Source organism: Bos indicus, chromosome 17 (assembly GCF_029378745.1).
Source record: "Bos indicus isolate NIAB-ARS_2022 breed Sahiwal x Tharparkar chromosome 17, NIAB-ARS_B.indTharparkar_mat_pri_1.0, whole genome shotgun sequence".
Classification (NCBI taxonomy): Eukaryota; Metazoa; Chordata; class Mammalia; order Artiodactyla; family Bovidae; genus Bos; species Bos indicus.
In genome coordinates, this window is record NC_091776.1 from 66150735 (window position 1) to 66166849 (window position 16115).

At 52.7% G+C, this 16115-nt stretch overlaps 1 protein-coding gene across 1 annotated transcript in view; it reads left to right on the forward strand.

Moving 5' to 3' along the window:
• The window catches only part of ASPHD2 (aspartate beta-hydroxylase domain containing 2), a 32545-nt gene that overhangs the window by 13171 nt on the left and 3259 nt on the right, over positions 1–16115 (forward strand). Inside the window, exon 2 of the mRNA XM_019978044.2 lies at positions 10489–11587. Within this exon, the coding sequence (XP_019833603.1) occupies positions 10780–11587 (808 nt within the window). The 5' untranslated portion in view covers positions 10489–10779. The remainder of the gene's footprint in view (positions 1–10488; positions 11588–16115) is intronic.

Consider the following 16115-nt stretch of genomic DNA (forward strand, 5'->3'; position numbering starts at 1 on the left):
ATTAGGCATTTGATGAAACGGAAGTGTGGCTTTGCTTTCTGGGCAGATGAGAGTTACTCCTCCGTATATGCTCCCCAACCAGAGTGTATCATCCAGTGTGATCAAGCTGTTTGGGGAGATGCAAATACATTCCCTATAAGATTTCTGCCTCAGGCTTATCCTGATAGTGTCCACAACAAAGCCTTGTAGCTTTGTTTTTTTCACTGAAGTACAGTTGATTTACAATGTTGTGTGAATTTCTGCTCTACAGCAGAATGATTGTTTTACATATATATTCTTTTTTCTTATGCTTTTCCATTATGGCTTATCACAGGATATTTATTGAATCTAGTTCCTTGTGTTACACAGTAGGGCCTTTCTCTTCATCCATCCTGCGTATACGAGTTTTCATCTGCTAACCTCGAACTCCCAATCCTTCCTCCCAACCCTGCTCCCAGTACTTCCTACCTTTTATTTGGGGTAGCGGAGAAGGCAATGGCACCCCACTCCAGTACTCTCGCCTGGAAAATCCCATGGACGGAGGAGCCTGGTAGGCTGCACCCCTTGGGGTCACGAAGAGTCGGACACGACTGAGTGACTTCCCTTTCACTTTTCACTTTCATGCATTGGAGAAGGAAATGGCAACCCACTCCAGTGTTCTTGCCTGGAGAATCCCAGGGACGGGGGAGCCTGGTGGGCTGCCGTCTATGGGGTCCCACGGAGTCGGACATGACTGAAGCGACTTAGCAGCAGCAGCAGCAGCAGCAGGGCAATGGTTTACAAACTTATTTTAGTCTTAGGATCTTTTGGTGCCCAAAAATGGAAGCTAATGAAAAGCCAGCTGCTCAGAGGCAAGTAACTAAGACATCCTGGGCACGTGCCTGTCACCCCACTCCCTTTGGCCCCTCTTCTGGCCCTTACTGGGTTACTAGGAACCTCCAAGCTGAAACAGTTGAAATAGCTGTTCTGGAAAATCTCCCAGTAGCTCAGGTAATTTTGGAAACTTGCAACCCAAATATTTAAAAGCAAAGTTTGTTTCACCTAATCAGATTGCCTCCTTATAATTTATAATTGTACAACAGTTTAAACATTCATAGGGAATGACAGGACATTTATGGACCCACGCCTCACTTTTAGAAAATTTAACATTTTGCTTTGTTGCTTTGGTTTTTGTGGTGTTCAGTCGCTAAGTCATATTAGACTCTTTGCGATCCCTGTCCTTCACTCTCTCCTGTTGTTTGCTCAAACTCATGTCCCTTGAGTTGGTGATGCTATCCAAACATCTCATCCTCTGTTGCGCCCTTCTCCTCCTGCATTCAATCTTTCCCAGCATCAGGATCTTTTCCAATGAGTTGGCCTTCAGCTTCAGCATCAGTCTCCAGGCAAGAATACTGGAGTGGGTTGCCATGCCCTCCTCCAGGGGATCTTCCCGACCCAGGGATTGAACCCTCTCATGTCCCTTGCGTTGGCAGGTAGGTTCTTTACCACTAGCACCACCTGGGAAGGCCTTGGTTTTTATAAAGGAATAACATATTAAAAATGCTGTTGGAGCCCTTCTCACCATTTACCCTCTCCCCCAGTCCCTCTCCTCTCCTCTCCTCCTCTGTACTCCCTCCTCAGAAGTAACTCCCCCTGAATTTGCATTAATTGTCCCCATGCAAGATTTTTACTATTAATACATATATTAATATATATATTTTCTGTGAACACTAATGTGTATCTATGCATGCATATATAACATATAAAATATATGTATGTTTCCTAAACAGCCTTCTTTGCATGAGTTCACACTTAGCATCTCTATCATCCTATGCATACTATCTACAATTTCCTTTTCCAGCTCAACTTTATATTTTGGAGATTTATCCATGGTGAAACATTGAGCTCTGTCTCGAGCACTTTAACTGCTGCATCATATTTGTTTGTATGAATTTCTGTGTGCACTTTCCTCCCGTGAATGCTTGCCACCTCCAGTTTTTCACAAAATGTTGCAGTGTACATTCCTGTACACGTCCCACCCTGAACACTTCTCTAGCGGGTAGGCTTTCAAGCTGACCTGACTGCCACCAGCTATCAGAAATTCATGTTATACTGAGACCCAGTGCAACACTCACATGTACACAGATACACAGTACTCTTAGGACGCTTTCCAAAAAAAAAACACTGTCTTAGCTAAAAAACAAAAGACAACTGTCTTAGCTATTTCATCATTTAAACTGCGGTCATGACTCACTGTATAAATTCCGCAACCACCAGTGGAAACCTCCGTTTCAAAATCAGTGCCCTGGAGCGTATATATACCAGGAAGGAACGTGGCAGGAGCATGGCAGCCCTGGGGGCTGTGCACACCTTCAGAGTTTCCGACAGAGGGCCAAGTGGGCGTGCAAATGTGCGCTCCACCGGCAGTATACAAGAGCACCGTTGCTGTACAGTCTCACCAGTACTTGGCACCAGCTGGCCTTTTTTTTGACCAGCATGATGAAAGCAGGGCAGTGTCTCATTGTGGTTTTAATTTGTCTTTCCCTCATGAGCAGAGGGCATGCTCGACCTTCCCAGTTGGTTATTGGCTGCTTGTGTTTCCTCTTGTGTGACTTGCCTGCTCGTATCCCTGGCTTATCTTTTATTAGGTAATTTCATTTTGTCTTCAGCTTTCTTGGCCCTTTGCTTTTTTTTCCTCTATAAACTTTTTAAGATCAGTTTATCTTGTTGCACAAAAAATAGGGGGACTGTCATAAAAACTGATTTAAATTGTATAGATCATTCGGGGAAGCTGACAGTTTTATGGTGTCATCTCTTTGGTATCCATGAATTTGTGCATACGTTGTCATTATTCATGATTTATTCTGTGCCCTTCAATACTTTTATTTCACTTTTTTATCTTCCCCAATCTAGTTAAATTCATTCCTGAGTTCTTTACAGTTTTGTTGCTACTATGAATAATTTTTTCCCCCCAATACCTCCTATTTCTTTTTCTTGCCTTATTGCACTGGTGAGAAGGCCCAGTACAGTGTTGGGTAGGAGTGATGAGAGTGAACCTCTGTGTCTTTTCTTTTTTAAAAGTTAAAATACTTGTGTATATTTGCAAATGCATAGCATTTGCCTGGGAAAAAAGGGGCCTTTGTTGCTGTATGCAGGCTTTCTCTAGTTGCAGGAACCGGGAGCTACTCTCTGGTTCCAGGGACTTCTCGTTACGGTGGCTTTTTTTGTGGCCCTTGGACTCTGGACCGTTGGTTCAGTACTGGCGGCACACAGGCCTGAGCTGCCCTGCAGCATGTGGGATCTTCCTGGACCAGGATCAGACCTATGTCCCCTGCATTGGCAGGCAGATTCTTAACCACTGGACCACCAGGGAAGTCCTGTTATTTCAGGTTTTAAAAAGGAGAAGATACTAGGGTTTTCTTCCAGTGCTTCTATCCTCGCTTTACATAAATATGTGTATGTGTCCACAGACACCATGATGTTTTGTGTTGTATTTGTGTGTATTATGTCAATGAAATTATACTGCTTATTTAATTCTTATTTTGGCTTTATCATTTTTTCAGGAGCTTTATATTTTCATACATACATGTAGCTCTTTTCAATAGCTACACAGTGTTATATAACCTGAAAATATAACTGTTCCTTTAGGATTTTTCTAGGGTACATATAGAGCAGTGAAATTACTGGTTCTTAGGGTATACATATTTGTTGCAGCAAATGCTACCAAATTGCTCTATAAAGTGACTATACCCGTTTGTTTCATGCACCAATCAAGTATTTGTTGAGGGTCTACATATCCCCCTACTGACTTGCTGTGACCTTGATTGAGCAAGGCATGTTTTCTGTCTGGACCCCTAGTGACTCCATCTGTAGGAGGAGGGAGCTGGGTGGACCCCACAAGTGCACGAGATGGCATAATGATAGGGTATGCAGCCTGAGAGTGGGTCGGGAATGACTGCCCTGGAGACGACAGGGAGAGGAGGAGGGGTGCTGGTGACAGCCAGGCTGAAGACAGGCAATTTACGTGCACTTGGCCTTCATCTCAACTCCTCCATTAGTGCAGTGACAATTCCTCTGGAGCTTTCACCCAAAAGCCCCCTTTGGAAGGCCTGATACCCTTTTCCGTGGGGGAATTCACCTTCCAGGATCTCCCAGAGGAAAGAATGGCAAGCAGGGTTAGCAGAATGTGTGTATGGTAATGTCGCCACTGAACAAATAAATACTCTTAACAAATACAGAGCTATATAATTGCACTGGTCAAAGATAATCATGAGATTTATAGACCATATTAATTCATAATGCACTACAGATGGTGTGGTCCAGCAATGGAACACACATTTACAACTATGAAGAAATAGTTTTCTTTTTCACCCTTGTCAGGGTGATGCAGTGACTGAATATATGTGTCTTTGGAGAAGTCTAAATTTGAGCAACTTTCTGAACGTGAGAGGCACCAAATACCCTCCTATCTTCTTCTCCACCCTACCCAGGCTCAACCATTGCGAGTCTGGCAGTGAAAAGATACAACATGTTTAATGTTTCTAAATCTGACACCCGTGTCGATTACCCACACTTGGAGCAAATCTGGATGCATTTTACAGTTTCCCAATGTATGCATCTTGGTTTATTTTAGTAGAATAAAAGAGGTGAAAAAAAAAAGTTCTTCCTCCTATGGACTTAAGAAAAGTGGGGAGGTGACAGGGATGAAGTGGATTTTAAGATATGGCAAAGGTAAATTCTGGGGCACAAGAGATGTGCATTTGGGGCTCTAATAGAGATGGTTAGAGGTGGTTTTTGAGAGAGACAAGTGGATTCTGGGACACAGTAGAGGTAGGTTCCTGGACAAGGGTGAGATGGATTCTGGGACATGAAAGAGGTGAAGATTCTGGAAATCAGTAGAGGTGGGTTCTAGGAATGACCAAGGTGGATTCTGGGGCAGGGAGAGGTGGATTCTGGGACAGGGAGAGGTGGATTCTGGGGCGGTGGTGAGGTGAGAGGTGCGTTCTGGGACAGAACGGATGGCCTGTGGGCTGGCAGTCCCATTTGGTGTTCCCACAACCTACCTGTGCACAGTTTCCCTGGTGCCTGTCAAATGACCCGACCTGTGGCCCCTGTAGGCTTATTTGTCTTGCACAGGTCTTCCGTCAAACACCCCCTTGCTCAGAGAGGCGTCCCTGGGGCCTCCACCCCCGCATTCCGCCCTGCTGTTAAGCATCCTCCTCCTGTCCTGTCCTTTGTCCTGGTACCATTCAGCCTGGTAGGTGATTGTGGGTTTGTACCTGTGATTACTTGGGGCTTCCCCGGTGGCTCAGCTGGTAAAGAATTCACCTGCAATGTGGGAGACGGGGGTTCGATCCCTGGGTTGGGAAGATCCCCTGGAGAAGGGAACTGCTACCCACTCCAGTATTCTGACCTGGAGAATTCCGTGGACTGTATAGTCCATGGGGTCACAAAGAATCAGACACGACTGAGTGACTTTCACTTCCCCTGTGATCACTTGGGCATCCCCTTACCCTGGCTAGATGGTGACTCCCTGTAGGCAGGGGCCCTGTCGGAGCTCCCTGGACAGCAGCAGGCGTCAGCCCCATAGAGGGTGGTGGTGGTGGTGGTGGTTTAGTCTCTAAGTCGTGTCCAGACTCTTGCGACCCCGTGGACTGTAGCCCGCCAGGCTCCTCTGTCCATGGAATTCTCCAGGCAAGAATACTGGAGTGGGTTGCCATTCTCCAAAGAGGTTGCCCGGTAATGATAGAACAAATGCACTTTCCGTGATAACTAAGGATCTTGTCTGATTTGCGGTTTCATTCCAAGGGCCTAAGAGGCCTTATAAGTGTATGATGAATCAATACGTCAAGGAAAGAAGGGTGTCACGTCAGGGGCATGAGGAAGTGAGGGAGGGAAGGTGGGAGAGAGCAGAGGGGCAAATGTAGGAGGGAGAGTACCAGAGAGCAGAGAGAAAGGGACCAGGGAGGGAGAACGGACAGGGGCACCCAGGGAGAACCGGCAGCGGGGAATTAACGCCCGGTCGCCCCGCCTGCGCGCGCCCTGGGGCCGGGTGGGCAGTGCGTCTCCCCGCTCCGGGCCGTGGCCGCGCCCGCCAAAGCCACGCGAGGCGGGCTTCGCGGTCGGGGCCCCTGGTGACCCCACGCCCGTGGGGGGCGCAGCCGGGCGCCGGGGGTCTCGGCCCCGCCCCGCAGGCCGCCTCGCGCCCGCCCCGCCCGCGCCCCTTCCCCGAGCCGCCCGGCTGCGCGCGGCATTGTGGGAGTTGTGGTCCCCGCGGAGCGCAGCGCGGCGTCGGCACCGGCGAGGGGACCGGCTCGGCTCCGGCTCCGGCTCCAGCTCCGGCGGCTCCGCGGCGCGGGCAGGGGGCGTCCAGGCGTCCGCGCCCTCGGGCGGCGGCATCGCCCCGGCCCCAGCGGCCGCCCCTCCGCCCCGCGCGCCCGGGCACAGGTAAGCGGGGGTCTCCCGGGGCTGCGGGGCTGGAGGGCGGCGCGGCTGGGCCGATCCCTGCGAGACGGGGAGGAGGCGGCGGGGGCCGGGCGGCTGCAGGCCCACGGTCCCCACGCCCGGCGGTGCGGCTTCCGAAGATGTTCAGCGCCCCGCATCCTGGCCCCGCGGAGGGGCCCCCCGCCGCCCAGCGCTCGCTACGTGCTTGAGCGCCGCCGCCTCGGCAGTGTTCGCGGCCCGGGCATCCACCTCTTCCTCCCTGTGGCCCCTGGCGACCCTGTCCGCCGTGTTCACACCCCCGACCCGCATCACCCTCCTCGGTGACCATCCTCCTTGGTCCTTTTCCTGGGCTTGCTCTCCTCCCCCGACCCCTGTGCATCACCCACTTCCCCCGTTTCCCGTGGTGACCCTCCCTCACCTGTCCCATGAGGTATCACCTTAAGCCGTCTTCCCTAATCACGCACTTTTCCTGTCAATACTCTCCTCATCGTCCCATTCCTCATCCTGTCCCTCCCCTGCCCTCCTGGTGGTCACCATCTGTCTTAACCTATCCTGTGTCCTCCCCTTTCCCCCCAGTCTCCTGAGTGGGTGGGTACTGAAAAAGCTGGCCCAGAAGGTGAAGAGGAGAGGTCTTGGGTTCTCCGCAGCAGAGGGCTGGCCCTGGGCAGGCTCCTGGTTGCATGCATCACGCTTCTTGCCGTGCTTCTTGGAGGTCTTCTAGGGTGGCCTGACCATACCCTGAGAGTAAGCAGAAGCTCTTTAGCACTGGGCTGCCTCTTGAACTGGTGATGTAACTGGACTAACCAGGTTAGAGCTGAGTCTCTCTCCTAGATATTCATTGTACCCGAAGTTGTGTTCGATGGGACTTGTTCACCCAAAAGTGGCCACAAATTCAGACCCTATTCCCCAGAGCCGAGTGACTTTTAAGATCTGGAGTTATTGAACTAAGGACAGCCAGCAATGAGCTGTCCCCCTCCCTGAGGAGGACAGCAGTGGAACAGATGTGCAAAGAAAGCTGGAAATGACTGAGGCAAGAGCTGGGGGGTGGGTGGGGGGAGGGCAGGGATGGAGCTTGGTGACATTCATGCCCTCCTAGCTGGAGGGCTGGGGTCTAGGAGGGTCAGATGGTTAATAAACCAGTGCTTGATAAACTGCCAATCTCCTGCAAAGGTAAAGGTTTAAGTGTCACGTTTCGGCCATGAGCTTGTTAATCTACTTCTGGGCTTAGGTTCTGCCAGGATAGTTTGGCTAAAAGTAAGGGACAGGTGTGAAGAGTCCTTCCGTGAGCTCTCGGTACTGTTTGTGAATTCGTGAGCAGGGTCCAAAACTGGGGTTTGGGGCAGCAGGAGCCTCTGCTGTGTTTTGCTTCGAGCTCAGCCCAGGGAGCATTCATGGCTGGCGTTGTACAGAATGAGGCTTTCTGGGGGTGGGGTGGGGAGGGTTAGCAGTGTAGGTGTCCAGTAGAGAGAAGCCCCTGTCATCCACCCAGTCCCCGGGGGTCTTCATTTTGATTGATTTGAACCCTAGGCAAGGCTGATGGGAACTAACACTTAACAGGTGTTTGTTAAATGATCATCATCTCACTCTTGGAACCTTTAAGAAAAACCTTTCCTCCTGAGAGACTTGGTGTAAAAGTTCCAATTAGGGCTTCAGCTCAGTGAGGGGGGAAATCCTTTTCGTAAAAGTGCTTGTTATCACGCAGATGTTAGTTTCACACTGAATTTCAAGAATCCTGGGGTTCTGTTTGGGAGAAGGCTTGCAAGCAAAACACCTTTCTGCACGATTTGCCTTCCTTGGTATTTAAAAGGAAACAGCTGCCAGTGATGGGAGGGCCAAGCGAGGACCAGGGCCCGGGCGGGGTTGGGGAGGGGCTTTTTCCATTCAGGGACCCAGCCTTTCCCTTTCTCCTGAATCTGTGAGGAAATGGAGGACGCGTGAGGACAAAAGTTTAGCTTCTAACCTCCCCACTCTTGTATTTTTCCTAGAAACATAAAAAATGTCCATGAATATTCAGCATGTGTGTTTCTGACTTACTAAATATCATAGTCAAGTGATTCAACCTAAGCTGGGAAGATAAAAAGTAGGGAGTTAAGGAGAAGCTAAGGGTTCCCTTTCATTTTAATAGCTCTGCATGTCTGGGGACAAATGAAAAAGTCTCTTGAGGTGTGTAGCAACAAGAGTTTACCTCTGGCTGCTGGAATTCTCACTGCTGAGGTACCTTTCCCTGACGGCCCACCTTTGGTTTGCTGGCTCATAGGGATGGGAGTCCACATGTCACAGAAGTCGTTAGATGATGACCTGATCGTAAGCACTTTCAACCCGTCATTCCCCTCGACACAGATGCGCAAACTGAGTTAGAGAGAGGAGTGACCTGCCCAGTTTGGGTTCTTAACCTTTCTGCTATGTTGCAAGAACGTTTAGGCCAAATTTAGTCCCCAGAGAAAGGGGACTAAACAGCTTTCCTGTTTTTGTTAGTTGCCTTCTATTCCTGGGGGAGAGGAGAGAGGGTGCTGCTGCTGCTGCTAAGTAGTTTCAGTCGTGTCCGACTCTGTGCGACCCCATAGACGGCGGCCCACCAGGCTCCCCCGTCCCTGGGATTCTCCAGGCAAGAACACTGGAGTGGGTTGCCATTTCCTTCTCCAATGAGTGAAAGTGAAAAGTGAAAGTGAAGTCGCTCAGTCGTGTCCGACTCTTAGCGACCCCATGGACTGCAGCCCACCAGGCTCCTCCATCCATGGGATTTTCCAGGCAAGAGTACTGGAGTGGGGTGCCATTGCCTTCTCCGGAGAGAGGGTAGTACCAAACAAAATTTCCGAATTATTCTCGAGATGAGGGAATGTTACTACACATGTAGTAGAACATAGACTTGGCTGTTCTCATCTGATTAAAAAGAAGGTGGGCAAAGAGTTTCAACTGGGAAACATCTCTGGGTTTTTTTGTTTTTAGTTTTATTGGAGTAGAGTTGCTTTACGTGTTGTGTTAGCTTCTTCTGCACAGGAAAATGAATCAGCCATACTTACACATAGATCCCCTCTCTTTTGGATTCCCCTCCCATTTAGGTGACCAGAGCGCATTGCATTAGTTAGGGTTCTCCTGCTGTACAGTATGTTCCTATCAGCTGTTTATTTTATACATAGTATCAATAGTGTTTATGTGTCAACTGGCAATGAGACAGCTGGGCTCTGATCATCTTTTAGATTATTAGGATAATAAGTGTGCTAGACATTGGCCCGAAACATAAGTGAGCTACGTGGTAAAACGCTTCTGTCTGGTTTGGAGGCAGAGACCAGAAAGGGTTTCTATTTCTCTCTCCTCATTCTGTCCATCGTTTCACTTCATAATACCATGGTGAGGCCAGTAGGTAGCCTCCCAAGCGAGTAGACAGAAAATGCCCAGTGTCTGCCACAGATTGACCCCAGGGAGCCCACTTGCTTTTCCAGCTTGATTTAAGCCCAGCCTGTGTCAGAAGGGGAAGAGAGATTAAATAAACAAGAATGATGAAGTGCTGTGAAAGAGAAAGTAAAATGGAGAACATGAGGTTTTAAGTGCCTTTGCCATTTGTAAGATGCTTTTGAATCCAGATTTCTCTTTAATAAAAACTACAAGAGAGTTGGCTTCCCTACTGGTCAAGTGGTTAAGATTCCCAGCTTCCACTGCAGAGGGTGAGGGTTCAGTCCCTGGTCAGGCAAGTTCCATTACAGAGATTTAGGGAGAAGCAGCATTTATCACATGCCTCCTTTACAAGAGTGCGGCAGCAGATCCTGCTTTGAAGTGAGATGGGCTTTGTGTCCCTGCCCCCGCTGCATGAACTGGGGTGAGTTATGGGACCTCTCTGAGCCTCAGTTTCCTCATCCGTAAAGTGGGGATCATAGCTCCTCCTGAGGATGACAGATGGGACTGCTGCAATTATCCAACAGTACTTGACCCAGATTAGACACCACCAGCGATTTGGGAAATGGGGAAAGAATGCACAAAAGGAGAAGTGTGTCCTCTTCCAACAGGGATCTGATAAAACCATCTGGGGCTTTTTGCATTTTCCGAGTGTAAAAATTGATGCCGGTTTATTATTATTATTTTTAATCCCAGGTTTGGATTGCCTAAAAATCATTGCACGGTGACCCGCCCCACGTTCTAAGGCGACCTCAAGCCATTCCTTCGCCGCCGCCTGCAGGGACTCCCTCCGGGACTGGAGCGGTGGGCACAGAGGTCGGTCCATGCCACCCGCGGCAGCAGCCCAGGACCCGCGGCCGCCATGCCCCCGCCGGCCCCGGCCGCCCCCCGCCCCCGGCGCTAGGCTGCACGGTGTGGGTGCCCTCGGGACCCCCGAGGACTGACCTCGGCTGACCTCGCTTCGGACCCCCGTCAGCTCCCCCCAAAATGTCGCTCGAGTGGCTGGTGGCCTGGGGCTGGTCGCTGGATGGCCTGAGGGACTGCATCGCCGCCGGCATCCAGTCGGTGCGGGACTGCGACACCACGGCGGCGGTCAGCGTGGCCTGCCTGCTGGCCCTGTTCGTGTGGTACTGTTACCACGTGGGCCGCGAGCAGCCCCGGGCCTACGCCTCGGTCAACGCCCTGATGCAGGGCCCCGACGCGGCGGGGCTGCAGAACGGCTTCGTGTACTGCCAGTCGGCCGAGTGCGTGCGCTGCAGCCACAGCGAGGGCCTCAACCAGAAGCTCTACCACAACCTGCAGGAGTACGCCAAGCGCTACTCGTGGTCCGGCATGGGCCGCATCCACAAGGGCATCCGCGAGCAGGGCCGCTACCTCAGTAGCCGGCCGTCCATCCAGAAGCCCGAGGTCTTCTTCCTGCCCGACCTGCCCACCGCGCCCTACTTCTCGCGGGAGGCCCAGAAGCACGACGTGGAGCTGCTGGAGCGCAACTTCCAGACCATCCTGTGCGAGTTCGAGACCCTGTACAAAGCCTTCTCAAACTGCAGCCTCCCGCAGGGCTGGAAGATGAACAGCACCCCCAGCGGGGAGTGGGTCACCTTTTACTTGGTCAACCAGGGGGTCTGCGTCCCCCGGAACTGCAGGAAGTGCCCACGGACGTACCGCTTGCTGGGAAGCCTTCGGACCTGTATTGGCAACAATGTTTTTGGGAACGCGTGCCTCTCCGTGCTGAGCCCCGGCACCGTCATCACGGAGCACTACGGCCCCACCAACATCCGCGTCCGGTGCCATTTAGGTAGGTGGCGGGGGCGGGGCCTCAGGTCCTAAGTCCAGCCCCATGAAAGCTACGCGCTTCCTGGCACTCTGATCAAAAATCGATGGGTCAGGTGTACACAGTGTTGGCAGCAGAGACTGAGTCAAAAAAGAAAGGCGTGGTCAGCATTAACCTACCCTGTGACAGGTGCTCCATCAGAGGCCCTGTCTGCCCTGTCGGGGGCGGGAGCTGCCAACTGCATGTGACTGTCGAGGGCCTGATATGTGGCCTGTGCAACTAAGGAGCTCGATTTTTACTTTAACCCAAAATTTAAAATCTGTGGTGACTGCTGTATGGAACAGAGTAGCTCTAGAGCCAGAGGCTCTTGAGGTGGTTCTGGAGGTTTGTCAGGACGTCCAGGAGGCTGGAAGATAACCAGAGTGCCTTCCTAATCACAAGGAGGAGGTGATGCTTGGTGTTACATTGATTTTGTTCAGCCTCTAAGGAGGTTGGTAATAGGTGTAGTGTGTATAGCAGTGGTTTTGAGAACAGGGTCTGAAGTCAGGTTGCCTGTGTTTGGGTCCTGGCTCCACCACGAGCTGGCTGGGTTCCTTTTGGGCAAGTCAGTCCACCTCTCTGGGCTTCAGTTTCTCCATTTGGAAAGTGGAGGTAAAAAAGACCATTTCTTACAGAGCTGTGTTGGTAGTGTGAGTTGTGAAGCCTTTGTTCAAGCAGAGCCTGCTAGAGAGTGTTGTTGTTTAGTTGTTAAGTTGTGTCCAACTCTTTGCAACTCCATGGACTATAGCCCGCCAGGCTCCTCTGTCCGTGGGATTTCCTAGGCAAGAACACTGGAGTGGGAGTGTTCTAGAGAGTGAGTACTCGATTAAAGCAGGCTCAAATGCTACTCGGTGAAGAGAGATATTAGTTCTCCAGAATGCCTCCTCCCTGGTGAGTCGAGAGAACATGTTGGTTACCAGGGCAACAGTGCCACAGGTTAGTACCCCACACCAGAAGAGCCCGGGCGAGGCCCGGCTTAGCGGGGTGACCGCCCCAGCTGTGGCGCGGAGAGGGCACAAGCACGTGGAGGAGCCCAGGATGGGCTGGAGCAGGGGGGTCAGAACTGGGCTCCGCACTGGACCTCGGGGCTGCCGGGGGCCTGAGCCCCTCTCCCCTGGGCCCCTCCTGTGCTGTCTGTGAGGATTGGACAGAGGGCTTTACTGCTTCAAAGCAAAAGAAAATTAGATTCAGGCGGTTGACATCATTTTGCGTATTTCAAGAGTAAAAGCAGGACACGATCGGGGCCCTGGAGGGAGTGGCCTGGCTTCATGGCCGGCTGTGAGACTTTGCATAGTAATTGTATCTCTCTGGGCTTCAGCCTCCACATCTGTAGGATGAGCAGATGGTACTCACAGGAATGTTGAGAGGTTTCGACAGAGCGACATCTTCCATGGGCACATGACACAGCGCCTGGCACGTAGCAACGTTCGATAAGGGCAGCGGGGACCTTAATGCTCAAACGGTCTGTGGGGCAGTGTGAAAAGCTAATCCACGGAACGCGGTCCCGCCCCCAGGAGACAGCAGCAAACGTGCAGACTCCGGAAGCACACACACCTGGACTCAGATGCTGGCTTAGCCCGTTTGCCAAGCGGCCTTGGGTAGGCTCCGAAGCTGCGCCTCTGTTTTCTCCTCTCTATGGAGAAGGCAATGGCACCCCACTCCAGTACTCTTGCCTGGAAAATCCCATGGATGGAGGAGCCTGGAAGGCTGCAGACCATGGGGTCGCTGAGAGTCGGACACAACTGAGCGACTTCACTTTCACTTTTCACTATCATGCATTGGAGAAGGAAATGGCAACCCACTCCACTGTTCTTGCTTGGAGAATCCCAGGGACGGGGCATCCTGGTGGGCTGCTGTCTCGGGGGTCGCACAGAGTCGGACACGACTGAAGTGACTTCAGCAGCAGCAGCAGTGGGGGTAGTACCCAGCTGGAGGGCTGTTTGGACAGTTAGGAGTATGTCCTGTGTGTTAAGTGCTTGGCAGGTGGAGGGCAGTCAGGTAAAGGGGGCTCTGGTTAATCAGAGATGTGAGATGATTGTCTTAAGTGATGGTCGTGGTCAGTATGGTCTGTGTGACGCACTGGGATGTGCTCTGAGCACAGGGGACCTGGGCGCTGCAGGTTGGCTGCTCTGGGGAGAAGGGTCTGACCCTGTGGGACCCCGGGACCACTCGGGCGGAGCGAGGGAAGAGCCGTCCCCTGGGGCAGGGAAGTCCGCTGGTGGGCTGAGCTTGGCCCAGGAGGTGGGAGCACACCACAGGGCCACCCCGTCAGCTGAGGAATTGAGGCTGTGGGCACAGGGAGCAATGCTGTTCTTCTTAAAGGCTCTCCTTGTCTTTTGAAAGCTTCAGAGCGATGCGTAGGGAAGGGCATCTGAGGCAGAACTCCGGGCAGCGTGAGTAGGAAGGGCTGGTGGCAAGAGCACCCAGGATCCGCCCCCTGGGTCTTAACGCCTGTTGTGTATCGGTGCCGTGTACGCGCGCGTTTGTAATGCGTGTCTGCACGGGCCTCTTTATGACCTGTCATTCCCGTCCCCGAGTGCCGCTGCCACCAGAGAAACTGGGTCACCCGCGTCACCTGGGCAGCAGGCGGTGCTGGAAGGCGGCCCACCGGTGTGGGCTGTGCCGTGGCCAGGGCGAGTGCCGGGGCTGGGTAGCTCTGTTTCCTTCTCTTCTCTGTCCTGCCTACATGATCCACCCAGAAAGGAAACAGGGCGTGTGAGACTCACGTGACCTTGTGTGTTGACTGGGGGGTCCAGAGAACGAGGTCAGAGGCAGGGAGGGCCTGGTGCGTGCTGGTGGCCACCCCTCCACCAGTTAACCTGGCCGTCGTGGGGAGGCCCCTGCGGTTCCAGGACTGTGCCCTGGAACTGCACACACACGCCCGCCTCCTTTTCTGCCTTCTATCCTCATGGGGACTGGGGGTGTCGTTTCTCTGTGTGACTGCAGCCCCAGCGTCTCCAGTTGGCACAAGTTTGCCTAGCCTGCTCCAAGCTTCCACTAGACGTGGCATCACTTAACTCCTCTCCACGCTGCCCAGCCATCACCCCGCAGCGTGTAGGGGCCGCAGTGTCCCCAGCCACTACCACAGACCTCCAGGGAACCGCCTCTGGAACTAACTAGGCAGATGTTAGCCAGGAGGCAGGTGCCCGGCCCGCAGGAAAGGGCAGAGGAAAATACACGTGCGTGTCCACATTCTCGTCAGGAAGCCCAGTCAGGCTCTCGTCCCTTCGTGAGTGTTGCTGGTGTTCTTAGCCGTCTGGATGGGTGATGCAAGTGGGTCAGCTCGTGTCTGCCTTGCCCGCCCTGCAGGCCAGCTGCCAGCCTCCTGAGGCAGGGCCTCGCTGGACAGAGCCCTTTCTCCTCTCTCTCGTCTCCATTCGTGGGTGGTGGAGACAAAGCAGCAAGCCCTGAGCCAGAGAGGCCGGGGACGCAGGACCGCCGAGGCAGCGTGGGGGCCTGTCTGTCCCCAGGAGCCACCCAGATGCTCTGTCTGTGGGGGTGCTGACTGTTCCTGCCAGCCAGGCTGGCTCTGGCAGTCGGCGGGGATGGTGGGCCGCAGGGAGGCTGGGAAACAGGGGAGGGAGGCGGAGGAGAGGGAACTGGGGCTGGGAAGCACAAGCCAGGCTGTCTTTCTGTTGTACTGTGGGGACTGGTAGTGAATCACTATCCAGAGAGAGGGGAGCTCCTTTCTGAAACCCTGGGGTAGACTGTCCCTGCAGAGAGCCACCCATTCCTAAAGGTCTTTTGCACCCAACCAAGCAGTGAGGGGACACACGGAAGGATGTGGCCCGCGGGGCTCTCCATCGGGGCCAGTGAGTGGCAGGCTGAACCCCTTTACGACCCTGACCTCCCCCCAGCAGTTGTCACAGTAGTGGGAGAGGGTGGTTCCAGAGGCAGAATGGACTATGTCAGCTGACCCAGTGAATGTACTGTTGAGAGCTGAAACTGACCGTCTGCGGGGAAATTGACAACCAAACTTAGCATCACTGCTACTGACGTGTCAGCTCGCAATTCATCATACGGTCTAGTGTTAGACCAGCCTGTTCCAGGGAGCCAGACAGACTGGGGTTTGAATTTCAGTTCCTGCAGGACTGAATAGCACTCCCAGCTGGTCACTGAACTTCTCTAAGGCTCAGTTGCTGCATCTGGAAAGCATGTGAAGTGATGTCTGTAAAGTGTGTGTTTAATGCAAACCCCTGCTCGCAGTAAGTCTTCAGTGGTTGGTAGCAAGGACAGTGGTCACACAGCCTGGAAGGCAAGTATGCCCACGGCCCCTCTTTACAGATGAAGAGCTACGGCCCAGAAAGGTGGAGTGATTTGCTTAAAGTCACCTAGCACGTAAAGGTGGTTGTCTGACCCCAGGTCCTCTGTCTTGCCCTCTCCTCCTCACGGCCTCTATTTCAATTCTGCCTCCATCCATGCTTCCTGGAGCCATCCATTTGTGGTTCAGGGGCTACATGAAATCCTCGGGGGGACATTAAATCAGAGTGGTGGGTGCCGACTGGCCAGGGTA